This window comes from Nicotiana sylvestris, chromosome 8 (genome assembly GCF_000393655.2).
Source record: "Nicotiana sylvestris chromosome 8, ASM39365v2, whole genome shotgun sequence".
NCBI classification, from domain to species: domain Eukaryota; kingdom Viridiplantae; phylum Streptophyta; class Magnoliopsida; order Solanales; family Solanaceae; genus Nicotiana; species Nicotiana sylvestris.
In genome coordinates, this window is record NC_091064.1 from 4,310,244 (window position 1) to 4,328,488 (window position 18,245).

At 35.3% G+C, this 18,245-nt stretch overlaps 1 protein-coding gene across 1 annotated transcript; it reads left to right on the plus strand.

The window, feature by feature from the left end:
- Positions 1–4,962: 4,962 nt before the first annotated feature.
- Positions 4,963–9,949, plus strand: LOC104247875 (protein DETOXIFICATION 18-like). The gene is made up of 7 exons (XM_009804012.2): positions 4,963–5,362; positions 6,129–6,676; positions 7,469–7,555; positions 7,652–7,708; positions 8,398–8,636; positions 8,955–9,073; positions 9,596–9,949. The coding sequence occupies exons 1-7, from the start codon at positions 5,069–5,071 to the stop codon at positions 9,725–9,727; spliced, it is 1,476 nt and encodes a 491-aa protein (XP_009802314.1). The 5' UTR covers positions 4,963–5,068; the 3' UTR covers positions 9,728–9,949.
- Positions 9,950–18,245: the final 8,296 nt, after the last annotated feature.

An 18,245-nucleotide genomic window follows, 5' to 3' on the forward strand; every position in this document is an offset into this window, starting at 1 on the left:
AGATATTCCATTTTCAGGCCCTCATCAAGGTGATGGCGTAGGAATATCATTGCTTTGGCACGGTCTTGGTTTGATGCCTGATTTTTGTCTTTGATGGTGTCTGCCAGACCCATCGCATCAAGATGAATTTCAGCATCAAGCACCCAAGACATGTAGCTTTTGCCCGATATATCCAGGGCTACAAATTCAAGTTTAGAAAGATTTGACATTATTTAGGAAAAGAAAGTTCTTACCTCAGATACTTTCAAAATATTTGCTCGAGATGGCAGAGTCTCGTGCTGATAACGTGTTATAAAATAAAGACTATAAAGTAAAGACAAGTATAGAGAGAAACTGATATATTATTCGAATTCAAACTGATGTACATAATGAACTGAAATCTCTTCTATTTATAGAAGAAAGGAAGCTGCTGTGTAAGCTGCTACTATACCAGATATGGATAATCTTCTACTGAGAGCAATGTTTATCCATAACGGAGTACTAAAAGGATAAGTTTATTATACCCGATATGGATAATCTTCTACCGGGGGTAATGTTTATTCATAACTGGGTACTGAAAGGATAAGCTTATTATACCCGGTATGGATAATCTTCTACCGGGGATAATATTTATCCATAACTGGGTACTGAAAGGATAAGCTTATTATACCCTGTATGAATAATCTTCTACCGGGGATAATGTTTATCCATAACTGGGTACTGAAAGGATAAACTTATTATACCCGATATGGATAATCTTCTACCGGGGATAATATTTATCCATAACTGGGTACTGAAAGGATAAACTTATTATATCCGGTATGAATAATCTTCTATCAGGGGTAATGTTTATCCATAACCGGGTATCGAAGTGATAAGCTTCTTCAAGAAGCTTATCTCCAATAGAGTATTTAAATAGATAAACATATTTACGGTGGAGTCCCATATAAATAAGCTTCTTCATAAAACTTATTTACAACGGAGTACTAAAGGAATATCCATAATATAATATATTTATAAGAAATGCATCTTATTTACCTTTGTTGAATGATTGCAGGTTCGTTCTACAAGCAATGGATCGTCTTTCCTTATGCCACGTGTACGGTGAGGCAAACATGGTGACACGTGCTCTAGCTAACATTGGGAGTACCTGGACCTAACATAGATTAGTTGGAACTAATGTTGTTTTCGACAACTACGTACCCTTCTTTATATGCTTTATTTTATTTTCGGAAAGACTATTATAGGACGGAATCACCACGATTAATCCCTTTGTGTACTGAAACTCTTTAGTTTCCTGTCTTAATTTAATGTCTTTCACTCAGTAAAAAAGAGTAAAAATAGCACGGTACTGCCAATTTTCGAACTGGTTATTCAAAAATAGTCAACGTTTACAAAGTCAATGAAAAATAGCCACTATTTTGCTGCAACAGAGATCGGTCCAGCATAATATAGTAGTGTTCGGTGCACCTGTGTATGAACTCCAACATATTATACTGGACCGGTATACTTTGCTGACTGCAGTATAACATACTGAAAACTGGAGCACCGGTGCTCCAAACTCCAGTATATTATACTGGACAATTATACTTGCTGGAACTCCAGTATATTACGCTGGAGTTTTAGTGTACTTACCCTGGAGTTCCAGCATACTTATCTTGGAACTCCAGTATAATATGCTGGAGTTCCAGCATACTTATCTTGGAACTCCAGTATAATATGCTGGAGTTCAAGCATACTTATCTTGGAACTCCGGTATAATATACTGGCGTATTTTTCAAGTTTTGAACAGTGTTTTCGCTCAGATTTATCTTTACATGAAAAGTGGCTAAATTTTGATTACTTTTGAAACTGGCTATTTGTGAACGACCAGTTGTAAATCTGGCTATTTTTGAATTTCTCCCCAAAAAAAATGAAAGACTCACATAAAATTATAGATAGTTTTCACCTCTTTCGTACAGAGTCGTTCGAAGAGCCCTTCTTTTTATTTTGTGCGTGTCAACTATAAATTCTAGGCCGTCAAAGCATGCTCCACATGCTATGATCTAATCTGTGCCACTTCAAGTGACTATGATCGAGTGTTTAGACCAAATCATGTTAATATAATATAATTAGGTTATTTAATAAGGTAATACATATTATTTAACAATGATTAAATGTTAGAAGTGTATGTGCAACATATGATATGCATTTATTAATTTCATATAAACACCCGAGTGAATAAATTTTTACCCTACTTAAGCGCTAGTTCAAAAATTTCTCCTCTCCTCTCCCTCTTACTTTTCTTGTCTTACTCCCAAGTCCTCAAAATCTGTCGTTTTCAATTATTTTACTAATTATTACTGTTCTAGATTCATCATGGTATAAGATTATTTGAACTACCAAATCAAACTAGACCACATAGCAAGATTTAATTTTTAAGTAATAGTCAACAAATTAGATTTTATTTATCAACAAATTTTTATGTGGGGACCATGCTTTTGCTAATTTTTATTATGTAAAGAGTAACAAATCCATTGGCACGCTATAATTAACGAATATGAAAAAAAATATATGAGGATCCCATGAATTACTATTATTATACAACTACCTCTTTGTCTTTGTGTTTGCGGTTGGTAGATGTAATATTAAAACTATACTTTTTGAAAAGGAAAAACGTGCAAGAAATACTTCAAGTCACCTTTTGTTACTTAGGCTTGAAATAAACGAGGTACATTTATTTAATTTGCAAAGCCAAATTAGATGAATCAACCTAACATTTATTGGATTTTAATCAAGTCTATGTAGTAAGATGTAAGCCGGCCCCCAGCCCCGGCCAATAAATTAATCTAATAGCTGTTTGTTTAATCGCTTAAATTTAAAAAAAGTGAATGTATAATATATGCATAATTCATATATGACATATGTGTAATACAACAACAACAAACTATGCGTGATTCCACAAGTAGGGTTTTAGGAGGGTGGGGTGTATACATACCTTATCCTACCTTGCGTGAGATAGAAAAGTTGTTTCATATAGACCCTTGATTCAATATGTGTATATCCGTGTAAAATCTATGCATATCAACTAGAAATGATAAACAATATATTTAATTGGCTATTTACTTAAAGATCCCCAGAGATATTCAATTGGCAATCGACCAAGTGTAATTGAGTGTATGTTTCTTAATTGGAAAATATACTTTTTTTGAATTATAATGTGTCTATGTTTTTTCTGCGCCGAGACTCTCCGGAAACGGGATTTCTATCTTTATACAAGTAAGAACAAGATCTGCGCACACACTATAATTTCTAGAACATACTTGTGATATTACACTGAAATTATTGTTATTGTAGTTCTTTTACTTAAGAATTGAAGAATAAAAACAAAGTACTCCTCTCTAATTTCATTTACTAGTAAGTTAGGCAGCGAACTCGAAAAGTGTTTGAATAGCTTTCTAGAAATATTTTTTTTGGGAAAAATCTTGAAAAGCTTTTTAGAAATTAACTTTTGCCTTGATAACTTTTTTCCAATGATAAAAGTGTATATTTCTTCACGTGGCTTTAGCAGAATTCCCTTTCTGTCATTTCATCAATTATTCAATGAATTGGCCTTCTCGTACACCTAACTTTCTCTTTTTCACGTAACAGAAGTCTGACATTTTAAATGCACGTCTTTAACGACTCAACAACATGCCCCATAGAGAATTTTATTAATATTGGTAAACTTAGAAGCAAACAAGAAAAATATTGGGCAAGTTATACATTTAGCCTGTCAGTCGATAATAATTATATCGGCTAGTTAAATATATATATAAAAAATATACATTAATTATGTATAAAATATGTATATTATACATAAATATACATTTTGCCGGCTAGTAGTTTTGGGGACGGTTATATAGTGTAGTTTTTCCAAAAATAATTGTTTCCTCTTGATTAAGAACCAATGACATTATATTCTTATTAGTTCATTGAAAAGAAAATGATATCATTCTAAATTAGCCAACTACTTAATTTAAACTTCTCATTTTATTTTTAACACACATAGTTATACAAATATTATGATATGTTTAACACTACAAATTTTAAAAGTTTTACTATCACACAAATTACTAAGTATTAATCCCTCCGTCGGAATTGTTCGGGGTTCGAGAGTCAAATCTAATTTTTTTGTGACTGGATTGTTTTCATATGTCTTTTAAGTTTTTTGAAGTATTAATTATTGAGACATATAGTATTTTTTTTTTTTACATAATTTCCAAATTTGTAAATTATATTCTAAATAGATTTAAAAATATTATATCAACTCTAACAAATTTGACGCTTGAAATCCAAACAGTGACATATTAATTGGAGTCCATTATTCAAATGATCACTCAAGTGTCCAAAATTATCTACAAAAGTCATATTTCTTTCGTTTGTAACAGCAAAGTCACCTAATTATGTCTATAGCACATAGAAGGTCACTCAACTAGAAATAATTTGAGCATAGTAAAAGAAATAATTTATTTGTAATAATAATTTTGATATTAACAACAAAAACTCAAAATTTATTTACATAATTGATAATGAAAGAAAATAAATTTTTTATAATATATATTTCATGCACTTAATATAAAAAATAATTATTTCAAATAAAGATTTTTTAATATATATTTTATATTCTTGAATATTATGCTTAATTATATTATTATTATTCTGACATTACATATGCTAGAAAATTAATTTTTTATTTTTTATTTTATAAATAAAATTTTCTTTTTTATAGATAAGTCCATAATGTAGATTAAAAAGAGAAAAAATAATAATATAAAAAAGGTAAAAAAAAAAAAGTAAATAAAAGTTGATAATTTATAGGATAAAATAAGTATTTGACAATCAAAAGTTTGAGAAATCTAGTTGAATGACCTTTTGAGTCCTAAATGCATAGTTAGTAGACAATTTCAAATAGTTGAGTAATCATTTAAGTAATAAATGAACTATATTATTTGGGACAGAAGGGATAATAAGTTTGCGGTTGGTAAATAATAAGTTTTTCCTTATATTTCGTGCCCAAGAGGGAAGTAACAAGAAATCATAGTAGAGTGAAAGCACAGGTAGCAAAGATATGGCTATGGATAGTTCACCAAGTAATCTTAAAAGTCTCCTGTTGCCGCCAGCATTATCCGGCGAAGGACGGGCGGCGGCGGCAGCGGCAACAAACAGGTGGTGGAATAAGGTAATGGATATGGAAGAAGCAAAGAATCAGATATTGTTTTCGTTGCCGATGATCGTCGTGACGAGTAGTTTCTACTTCATTAACCTTGTATCTGTCATGTTTGCTGGACATCTTGGTAAACTTGAACTTGCTGCCTCAAATCTTGGTAATTCTTGGGCTGTCGTCTCTGGTCTAGCTTTCATGGTATGCATCTAATATTCTTCCTAAATAATACGTTCATACCTATATATTGTTATTGATCCTGGTGACCAATAGTAACGAAGTCATGAATTTCGCTAAAGTTTTCCTACAATTTAGAACTCTCAGCTGCCTAAGAGGACCAAATTTTTTTCTCTTAATACGCAATATCTCAAAAGCATCAGCAGCAACAACAACATCAAAAATCTACCTTAGTGACGAACATGTTATATTAGCAAAAAAAAAAAAAAAGTCCAAAATATTTAGCACTTTAGAATTATAAAAATAATAATAATAATAATAATAATAATAATAATAATATATTTAATGATGATGATGATGATAATTTAATTATATTTGGTTAATGTTTTAAATAATTTTTCAATGAACGTGACAAAATATTAAATACTCCATCCGGTTCACTGTAATTGATTTTTTGGTTTTTTTTGTGGTCCATAATATTTGACTTTTTCATATACCAATAACGAATTAATTTTTTTTTTCCAAAGTTACCCGTAAAGAACTTAGAATATTTGTTATATTTTCAACTGACCACTCTTAGCTTCACTGTATGTGGTTACGTTGTAGCTGCTATGAGTTTGATAGTCCAAATGATGAATTCGCCTGTAATTCTATGGTATTTTCTTTGGCATTTGATTTTAAAAGAGATGATCAAAGAAAGTCCAAGTTTGATATTCAACTTTTTCATTTTGCACTTTTCTTCCAATTTGAATGAAACAAGTTTTAATCTTATTAATGTACAATAATCTAGGTTGGCCTAAGCGGTGCTCTTGAGACACTATGCGGCCAAGGATATGGCGCAAAAATGTACAGGATGTTAGGGATACATCTGCAAACATCATGTATCATATCATTCATATTTTCAATAGCGATTGCCGTTATCTGGTGGTATTCTGATATGATACTGATTTTACTTCATCAAGATCCTGACATAGCAAAACAAGCAGGGGTGTTCTTGAAATTTCTCATACCTGGATTGTTTGCATATGGTTTCTTGCAAAACATTATGAGATTTCTTCAGGCTCAGTCGATTATCATACCTCTTGTCGCGTGCTCAGTTGGATCTTTACTTATCCATATCGGCATTGCCTACACTTTGGTTCATTGGACGGGTCTTGGTTTCAAGGGAGCATCGTTAGCAGCTTCCATTTCGATCTGGATTTCAGTTCTTTCGTTGGGTCTATACGTGCTTTTCTCCGAAAAATTCAGCCATATCTGGCAGGACGGTTTCTCATTTGAGCCATTTCATCATATCCTTACAAACTTGAAGTTGGCTTTGCCCTCTGCTGCTATGGTCTGGTGAGTATCATATTTGTTAATTTGGTTATTCTTGTAAAAAACAAAAAAAACATTGTCATTTAAGTTGTAACATAATTCTCAACGAGGGGCCAAGTGCACGGATAGTCATTCTCAGGATAGCTATTTTGATCTTAACTTGAGGACAATTCAGGATATTTTTGTCCGGAAAAAATGAAATTCAGAACGCATTGACTAGTTCTTAAATAGAAGCCCTTTAGCGTGGCTACCTGGTGTCATGTCTACCTTTTTTACGTAAAAATAGCACGGTATAGCCAGTTTTCGGACTAGTCATTCAAAAATAGCCAGCGTTTACCAAGTCAATAAAAAATAGCCACTATTTTGCTGCAACAGGGACTGATCCAGCATAATATACTGGAGTTCGGTGCACCTGTGTATGAATTCCAATATATTATGTTGGACCGATATACTTGCTGGAACTCCAGTATATTATGTTGGAGTTCTAGTGTAAATATGATGGAGTTCCAACATACTTATCCTGGAACTCCAGTATAATATGTTGGAGTTCAAGTATACTTATGCTGGAACTCCAGCATAATATACTAGCGTATTTTCCGGGTTTTGAACAGTGTTTTCACTCAGATTTATCTTTACATGAAAAATGGCTAAATTTCGATTACTTTTGAAACTGGACTATTTTTGAACGACTAGTTGTAAATCTGACTATTTTTTAATTTCTCCCACGGATGGTAAAACTATAATGATAGGGTGAAATTCTTTGTCACTGTTGCGTAAATAAAGAGTAAATCTTTTCCTAATTTAATCTGTACACAGTTTGGAGTACTGGGCTTTTGAGCTTCTTGTGTTATTGGCTGGTTTGATGCGAGACTCGGCAACGTCTACTTCGGTAATTGCAATGAGGTAAGCCTCTATGCTTTAAATCATCGCATTTTCACATTTTTGAAGGGTAAATCTTAGTCTAGCTGACACCAATTCTTTTGAGTTGTGAATTTGCAGTGTAAATACCGAAGCTATTGCCTACATGATGTCTTATGGTCTGAGCGCAGCTGCAAGGTAAGGGTGAAAATAGCACGGGCTAGCTAGTTTTTAGATCGGTAATTGAAAAATAGTCAGCGTTTGCAAAAGATATTAAAAAATAGCCACTATTTTGCTGCAACACGGAAAGTTCCAGTATAATATACTAGAGATCGATGCATCTGTGTATGAACTTCCAGGATATTATGCTCGAACTCCAACTCCAGAAAGTTCCAGCATAATATACTGGAGATTGGAGCATCTGTGTGTGAACTTTCAGCTTATTATGCTGGACCAGTAGATTATGCTGGAACTCCAGTATATTATGCTGAAATATTTTTCGGATTTTGAACAGTATTTTCGTTCAGATTTATCTTTACATGAAAATTGACTAAATTTCGATTACTTTTGAAACTGTGGCTATTTTCAATTACCACCACGAAAATATAATTTTGACATATTTCTGATTAGGAGAGGAGCTACGGTTCTGTTTACGGGTTCGGCAGAACCTAATAGCATTTGGCGCAAAGTCTTTATTTGTGTTAACTTTTTTTACTTAATATGCATAAATAATTTATCATAATCCAGTAAGCTATCTTTTCTAGAATCCAAAATTCATAAACTCAAAATTCTAGCTCCGCTCCTCGTTCTAATCCACCTTTTTTCTTTAATTATCCACAATTTGTAGCTGATACCAAATTAATGTGTATTGTATTATATATATGCAGCACTAGGGTGGCAAATGAATTAGGAGCTGGAAATCCTGACAAAGCTAAACATGCTATGGCTGTTACACTCAAGCTATCTATTATTCTTGCTCTTATAGTTGATTTGGCTCTATTTTTTGGTCATAATGTATGGGCCGGCCTCTTTAGCGATAGCCCGGAGATAATTAATAAATTCGCCTTCATGACGCCTCTCCTGTTAATATCCTTCGTATTCGATTTCTTTCAAGGAGTTTTATCAGGTCAGATTTTTGTTTACATAATATTCATGACATATATTCCGGGAGATATATCATATAAATTAGTTTTGCATTCAAAATAGGGATCTTTACAAAAGTAGTCGTCTATATTCGATCTTTACAAAAATAATCGTCTATATTCATTATTTATTTTTTCTAGCCATATGTATAGTTTATACATAATTATACACATATAATACATAACTTATGCATATATTATACCTCTACTGGCTATTTTTAATTTAAATAGTTGGGTGGACGGCTATTTGCGTTAATTCTTCTTCAAAATAACATTACTAAAAGTGTAATTGAATTGATCAGGAGTGGCTAGGGGATGCGGGTGGCAACATTTGGCTATGTGCATCAACTTAGCAACATTCTATGTCATAGGCATGCCAATTGCAGGTCTCCTTGCTTTCAAGTTCAACCTACAAGCTCAGGTAATTTAAGTGCATGACATGCTCGGTTTTCTCTCGTATTCAGATAGACGGATCTTGGATTTAAGTTCTTTTTTAAATACTAAACTTATTTTATATTTTAAAATTATGAGTTAAAAATCTAATATTCGTCGAAAATTTTAGTGATTTTTTTAACATTTATGGTTATGCTACGTGTCAAAAGTCAATGATGGGTTGAACGCAATTGAACGTAGGCTTCATCCGGTGGATTTAATATATTCTTTTTAGATATTAATATATTAAATCGCAATTAATCTAGAATATAATTGAGGTGTAGTTAACTAATTAAAGTGTTTTTTTTTTTTTTGAAAAATGACATTGTATAGCTGTTCTCAAAATAATAGCCGAAAACATATATATATTGTATATATATGCATTCTGTATGTTATATACAAAAATTATATAAATTTTATATACTTTTTCGACTACCGAATGTAAATAATTTCTGGCGCGGGCTAAAGCGATAATACCCTCTCTCTTTTTCTTTTTTTAAATATGATGCAGGGTTTATGGATGGGCTTGATATGTGGTTTAGCTTGCCAAGCTTCTGGCTTATTGCTACTGACATTGTTTACCAGATGGGGAAAAATAGAGGCCTCAACAAAGAGCAGTAGAGAAAATGAACTTCTAGCTTAAGCTTGAGTTCATGAGAATACTTAGAGTTTATTTTTTTACACAATTTTCATAAGTTGAGTGATTATTTGAGAAATCAATTCGAGAATAATTTGCGTATGGCCATCTCTGAGCCGAGGGTCTATTGGAAACAGTCTTTCTACATGCATTAGGTAAGGGTAAGGTCTGCGTACAGATTACCTTCCGCAGATTCCACCTATTAGAAATATACTGAGTTTTTTGTTATTGTTGTTATTGTCTTGCTTATGGCCACCGCCGGGCTTGTTGGCCATTATTGGTTGAGTGTATATCGTTTCGGTGTTAAAAATATAAAAACTAAATTTATCAAGTTAAAATCATGAATTTGTCGTTGATATTCTATAAAATGAGATAGAAAGAGTGTTAACTTAAAAATCACTGAATTTCTAACTTCTATACGAAAATCTGATTGCAAAACTGTGAGATTTGGTCTTTCCTTTAGTATTCATTCTTCACCGAGGATGCAACTACTTTTGGGGGAAATGATATTGTATAGCTAATCTTAAAATAATAGCTGGAAAATATATATATATAAAATTATACGAATATAAATAGTTTTCGCGCAGGCTAAAAGTGAAAAAAAGCCTCTACTTTTTGGAGTCCGGAACCAAAATATTATTTTTTTGGACTCAGAGCACAAAAATAGGGGGAAAAATCAACTGATGACCAATTGATATATAATGCACGAGTTGAATGCGTTATACCTTAGTAGACCCTCATGAATAGAAATATTAGTACCACATTTGCTTGAAGACAAAAATACACATTACTTTGCTCGAGAAAACTATATCGCTTTACCCTTGAGGCCTTGACTACATAAAATATGTACTACACTAGAAATTCTGGTTTGCCTTTGACAAATATGTTGTATGTTAGATGTCTAGTTTGCCTTTGATGAGCTCTCGATTATTTTGTCTATCTTCATATTACAGCTGCAAATGCATCCATTATATATTTGTGTTTTATTAAACCAATTTATTTGATTTCCATTATTCTCTTCTTTAAAGCAAAAGTTTCCAATAGTATAAGAAGATTAGAATCATCGGCTGTCAACCCCTTGGATAATTTTTTGTGTATTTTACATGAAATTGTTTGACCGCGCGAAGCACAGACAAATTCACTAGTTATAGATAATTTTTACCTCTTCGTATACATCATGTTATGATCCAATCTTTGCCTCTTCACGTGATTCTGAATGAGTGTTTAGACCAAATCATGTTAATATACAATAATTAGGTTATTTAACGAGGTAATACATATTATTTAACAATGGTTAAGTGTTACAATTGTATGTGCAACATATGATATGCATTTATTAATTTCATATAAATACCCGAGTGAATAAATTTTTACCCTACTTGAGCGCTAGTTCAAAAAATTCTCCTCTCCCTCTTCCTTTTCCTGCCTCCCAAGTCCTCAAAATCTGTCATTTTCGATTATTTCACTAATTATTAATATTCCAGATACGCCATGGTATAAGATTATTTTAACTACAAAATCAAACTAGACCATAGAGCAAGATTTAATTTTTAAGTAATAGACAACAAATTAGATTTTATTTATCAACAGATTTTTATGTGGGGCCATGCTTTTGCTTTTTATTATTATGAAAGAGTAAGAAAGCCATTGGCACGCTATAATTAACGAATGTGAAAAAATATAAGGATCACATGAATGACTATTATTAAACAACTACCTCTTTGTCTTTCTCTTTCCGGTTGGTAGATCTAATATTAAAACTATATAGATTTTGAAATGAAAACGTGTAAGAAATACTTGAAGTCACCTTTTGTTACTTAGGCTTGAGGTACATTTATTTTGCAAAGCCAAATTGTTTACCCAAAATTGAATAACAATTAAATTTGTACGCGGTTTAAAGGATACGTGATTTAATTCAACACGAATAATTAAGAATAATAAATAAATGAATTAAAGATGAAATAAACGATCAAACCACTCACAATATTATGACCGGGACTAATCTTAGATTGAATAGTGAGCTCGTCCTCGATCGGACCCTCGGTTCAAGCCTAGTCGCGAATAAGGAACAGAACAAGTAAATAATGTCGTTAACATCAGCAATAGTAAACTTTTATTGCCTTGAACTAGCATGTCATTAATATAAACTTCCATAGATTTCTCTATTTTTTCTTCGAACATTCGATTTACTAGGCGTTGATAGGTTGCACCAGTATTTTTTAGTCTGAATGGCATTACATTATAACAGTAGGTGCTATACTTCGTGATGAACGAAGTCTTTTCCTAATCTTCTGGGTTTATTTGTATTTGGTTGTACCCGGAATTGGCATCAAGAAAATTGAGAGTCTTTATGGTCGACCGTTGCATCGATCATACGGTCGATGTTAGGCAAAGGAAAAGAATCCTTGGGGCATGCCTTATTCAGGTCTTTATAATCTACACACATTCTAAGTTTTTTTTCCCTTATTAGGGACTACCACTACATTTGCTAGCCATTCGGGATACTTTACTTCCCAAATGGATCCTATTTTGAGAAGTTTGGTTACCTCATCCTTGATAAAGGCATGTTTAATCTCGGACTGGTTACCTCATCCTTGATTCGGCATGTTTAGGATTCAGACTCAGCTTATGAGTGGTTATTTCCAGTAGGATCCCTATCATATCGAGGTGGGACCAAGCAAAGCAATTCATGTTAGTTGTGAGGAAATGAATAAGTTTTTTCCTGAGCTCGGGGGTTAGCCCCTGCCCAGGTATACCTTTCGTTCAGGCTGATGTTCGGCCAGTGTGGCTTGTTCTAGCTCTTCGACCCTTGATTTTGTGGCGTCGGAGTCATCGGGAACTATAAAAGATCGAGGTATCCTATAGTCTTCGTCTTTGTCGGTCCCCCTCACCTCCGGTTAGGTCGAGACTGGTGTCTATGGTTGCTATTTAGCCTCATGTTTTCCCCTTGAATCTGATCCCTTTGCTGAAGAAAGTGCGACACCAGTATGACTTCATCGATTGCAAACATCTCCTTGACGACAGGCTGCTCCCCGTACACTATTTTGACTCATTTAGATGTCGGGAACTTTAGAACTGGGTGAAGGGTTGAGGGTATTGCCCTCATGTTATGGATTCAAGGCCTTCCGAGCATGGCATTGTACCGCATGTCACCCTCAATTACATGGAACTTTGTTTCCTGGATGGTCCCGGCCACGTTCACTGGCAAAATAATCTCACCTTTGGTGGTTTCGCTTGCCATGTTGAAGCCGTTAAGTATTCGGGGTGCAGGCACAATTTGATCTTGCAGGTCGAGTTATTCTACGACCCTCGATCGAATAATATTGGCTGAGCTACCTGGATCAATTAAAATACGTTTAACTTGAATTTTATTCATAAGGACAGATATTACCAGTGCGTCGTTATGAGATTGTTCGATCCCTTCTGCATCCTCGTCATTGAAAGACAAAGTCTCTTCTGGTAAGTAGTCCCGTGTTCATTTTTCCCTTGTGATCGTCACCTTGGTGCGTTTAAATACCGGTCCATTAGGAATATCGACCCCTCCAACGATCATGTGAATCACGTGTTGTGGCACTTCCTGCTCGTTCTGTCTATTCGAATCCCTGTTTTTGAAGTGGTTCTTGGCCCGGTCACTTAAGAATTCCTAAAAGTGCCCCTCGTTGAACAATCGGGCTACTTCCTCCCTTAGTTGTCTACAATCTTCTGTTTTATGGCCGTGAGTGCCATGATACTTGCATATTTAGTTTAGATTTCTCTAGGCCTGATCGGTTTTTAAAGGTCGAGGCCACCTGGTATCTTTGATACGTCCAATGGCTGATACTATAGCGGAAGCATCTACGTTGAAATTATATTCTGACAATCAAGGTGCTTCTTTGGACCTGACATCCCTATCAAAACCACTCTTGCTCATGAGTCTTCGGGAGCTCTTTCCCCGATCATTCCTTCTATCATTCTGAACGGGGTTGAGTACAAGCCCGTTATTTCTTCTATCTCCACCGTATGGCTGATATAGGTCTCTGTTCGATCATGGTTCCCGGTCGAAGTCCCTTTTAACTTTGTCCATAGGCTTGTTAGGATAAACCAAACCGGTTGGAGCCTCCAATTGATCATCCTCGACCCTGATCGTCGACTGATATTGATTATGTACATCGGCCCAAGTGACAGCTGGATATTCGATCAAATTTTGCTTCAACTGCTGTGAAGCTATGGAACTCCGAGCGTTGAGACCTTGAGTAAAAGTGTGAATAGCCCAATCATCGGTGACCAGTGGCAAATCCATTTGTTCCATTTGAAATTGAGATACGAATTCCCTGAGCATCTCATCATCTTTCTGTCTTACTTTAAAGAGGTCCACTTTCTGGTAGAGACCTTAATGGCTCTGGTGCGTGCCTTTACAAAAGAATCTGCAAGCATAGCAAATGAATCAATAGAATTATGTGGTAAATTATGGTACCATATCATAGCACCCTTCGAAAGAGGCTCCCTGAATTTTTTCAGCAAAACGGATTTAATCTCGTCATCTTCCAAGTCATTTCCCTTGATGGCGCACGTATATGAGGTAACGTGTTCATTTGGATCTGTCGTCCCGTTATACTTCGAAATCTCGGGCACACGAAACTTGTTAGGGATTGGCTTCGGAGCCGCACTCAGGGAAAATGGTTTTTCGACAAACTTTTTAGAATCAAGTCCTTTCAATACCGGTGGTGCCCCAGGGATTTGGTCGACCCTGGAGTTATACGTTTCCTTCTTCTTATCGTTTTCCTCGATCTCTTTTTCCCCTGTCTCGATTCGCTTTGTCAGTTCTTCGATCATTTTTATGATAGCAGGATCGATCTCCGATTCTCCTCCATTCGATCTCTTTAGCATCGATTCGGCTCTATGAACAATTTCTTGTGATGGATCAAGCTCGATCTTGCTTGGTGAACGGTTCTGATTTTAGAGTTGTGCTATTGCGGCTTGTTGGGTCTGCAATATTTCAAATATCATTCGAAGGCTAATCCCACTTTCTTCACAGCCATGTGTGTTATGATCGGCTATTCGAGCATCTCCGCGGACGCTATTTTCAGGATCGACGGTCGAATTCCTATTAATGGCAATATGGGAGCTAGCGTTGATTAGGTCCATGGCCGGGATTCCATCGGGGTTGATCGGAGGTACTCCGTTTTCTCGGGGCGTCTATGTTGTCGTTCTCGTCATGAAGACCAAGGTCATTGTCTCTGTGTATGGGTACTACTTGAGAGTTTGACATGTTGATCATGGAATCAAAAACATTTCAAAGAACAAGCATAAAATAATGTGTGTTATGAAAATTGTACCAGGCAATCACTAGTATTCTTAGCCCCACGGTGGGCGCCAAATTGTGTACTCTTGAAATTGAATAACAATTAAACTTATAAGTGGTTTTAAGGATATGTGATTTAACTTGACACAAACTGATAAATATGAGAATTAACGTTAGAGATTAACAATAAAATAAACAAACCAATGTGATGAACAATTGTGGCCCTCGAGCTAAATCACACTCGAACCAACTGCGTGTGCTATATAAAAGTATGAACTGAACACCAGAACTTGCAAGAGAAAAAATGTAATATATTGCTTGATTATGCGGGAGTGTATATTTATAAAATGATTAGGACCCTCTTTATATAATAGAAGAATCTTGTTTATGGTATATGTCACGACCCCAACCGGCCCGGTCGTGATGGAGCCTCTCGTGAAGACAAAGCCAGCCAATACAACACCCATATTAACCCTTAAATCATTAAGAGTTATTTGTAAGACTTTAATAAAACAATATCTCATAACATGAGTCTCAATGAATAGTGCGGAAATAACATACAAGCCCAACATCGGGGTGTCACTAGTCATGAGCATCTACCAAGGTCTGAATACAACAAAACTAGTCAAAAGTGTACTAAATACAATAATGAAAATGAGAGGAAGAAAGCAGTGTTGCGAACGTCATGCAGCCACCTCGCTAAACTCTGATAACTCTGCCTCTGAGCAATCAACACCCGCTACCGGGTTCCGAAATACCTTAATCTGCACACGAGGGGAGTAATGTGAGTACTCCAACCCAGTAAGTAATAAGAGTAAATAAAGACTGAGCAGTAGAAAATAATGAATACACATTTTTACATTAGGCTCAATAAGAACAACAGGTTTTCAAATCATAATACGAGTCAATCGTCTCATTTTAAATTCAGCTTTTTGGTAAAAAAATCATTTAAAATACCTCCCAGCAATTTCAGTGGGGGTTCAATATCATTTGTAATAAAAAGATGAAAACTATAATCGGTCCCTCGGGCAACATCGCAATCATAAACACCTCATAACTTGAAATTTTCAGTGGAAATAATCAATGCCAAATCAGTGATAAAATTCTGAACGTCTCATAAACCCCAGTTTAAATAAAAGTTGTTTTAAAACATTTGTTCAACATTTCGACAGAGGCTCAATATAAAAATGAGTGAAAACAGTCACTAAATCAACATATTCGATAGAAACTCACTTTAAAGAGGAGTGAAATCAATAAGTTCATAAACAGGCCTATCAGGCAAAGCATCACTCATATGCATGTATATATATATATATATATATATATATATCGCCCCTCGGGCTAGCCTCTCTGTCCCTCGTGACTCAACTCCTACCAATCAATACTCGCACTCAGTATTCACGCTCAATAGTTACCATATAATACCCGCTGCAGCGTGCAGCCCGATCCATATATCGCTGCAGCGTGCAGCCTGATCCATATATCGTCGACGGCGCTCACTGGAGGTGTGCAGACTTCGGAGGGGCTCCTACAGCCCAAGCGCTATATTGCTGCGGTGTGCAGCCCGATCCATATATATATATATATATATATATATATATATATTTACATATTTGCTGCGGCGTGCAGCCCGATCCAATATCATATATAATATCCTCACTATTGGGTCCTCAACCCCTCTCAGTCATTATAATCACAGCCTCTCGGGCACAATAACATAAGGTAGCGATCTCAGCCCACATATTTCTTTCATTTATGATTATCATTTCATAACCCGGTTCATATCATTTGTAATAAAACAATTAGAAACATGATTGAGGATATGATTTTTAATAAATATGTGAGGAAAACCAGTCAAAAATCCCATAAGGGTTCTACAGGTCGGCACAAGGCCCCAAACATGGCAACTAGCCCAAGACATGATGACAATACATAAGTCTCAGTAAAAAAATGTAGGGAAAATATCAATTGGGATACACCAAGTCACAATCCCCAGTAGCAATGAACCCCAAGCTCATCACGCAGCGTGTGTCTCATCTCAGTATAGCACTACGTTGTGCAAAATTCGGGGTTTCAAACCCTCGGGACAGTATTTACAATTATTACTTACCTCGAACCGGCGAAATCTCTAGCTCGCGATGCTTTTGCCTCTCAAATCTATCCACAATAATTTGATTCAGTCAATACAATTATATGAATTAATTCCATATAAAATTCTACATCTTTCCAACAAAATCCAAAATTACACCCAAAAATCATCAGCGGGGCCTATGCCTCGGAACTCGACAAAAGTTACGAAATATGAACACCCATCCAACCACGAGTCCAACCATACAAATTTCACCAAATTCCGACATCAATTTGACCTCCAAATCCTCCAATCAAAATTTCAAATCCCTAGGCCCAAACATTCGGATTTCACCCCAAAAACAAGTAATCTAGTCAGGATATTCGATGATAATCCCATATTATTGGCTAACAATGACCACAAGTGACTTATCTCTAGTTTTCACATGAATTCTTACTCAACAATCACCCAAAAACGAAATTCAAGACTAGGGTATAGAACCTTACCTCTTTGATGAAGAACTTGAGGGATTTCTTGTTGGATTTCAAGGATTGGACAAGATTTTTGATGAACAAAGCACTTGAGTTTCGTCCTCTCTCTAGAATTTCTCTTCCCTCTCTCTAAAAGTACCAGAATATCCCAAAAAAACAAACCCCAAACGAGTTAAATGAAATGGAGTTCGGGTCTTAAAAACCCATTTTCGTACATCTGCGGCGCGTGGGACGCCGCGGGGCATGGGGCGGCTGTGCAAAATGTGTTTGGAAATGAAATTTCGGATCATTCTGGGATTCCCTACAAGCGCGGCGCGCCGGGCGCCGCATGGGGCGGCGCGGTAGTACAGTTTTCGGCAGCATTTGGTAATTTGGTCATAACTTCTTGTAGGAGTGTTCAAATGACGAACGGTTTGAAGCGTTAGAAACTAGATTCAAAAATCTTTCATTTGATATGTTGTTCATCATATAAATCCTTATATTTATTCAGATATTCTTGTCCAAAGTTTGGTCTTGTGCGTGCTCATTTAAAACTTTCGTCTAAAATGGAAATTTTCAACTTGGCTTGGACTTAGGCCACTCCTTAGACCTCAAATCACTTATAATATGCCTCGTACACTTATTATCATATCCAATTGATATCCATCATATTAATAGTCCTCGTTCGCAGACAAAATAATATAA

Coding starts and splice junctions, on each gene's coding strand:
- LOC104247875 (XM_009804012.2), top strand. CDS start 5,069: ATGGCTATGGATAGTTCACCAAGTAATCTTAAAAGTCTCCTGTTGCCG. Junction 8,637..8,954: donor CTTTCAAGGAGTTTTATCAG/GTCAGATTTTTG, acceptor TGAATTGATCAG/GAGTGGCTAGGGGATGCGGG. Junction 9,074..9,595: donor AGTTCAACCTACAAGCTCAG/GTAATTTAAGTG, acceptor AATATGATGCAG/GGTTTATGGATGGGCTTGAT.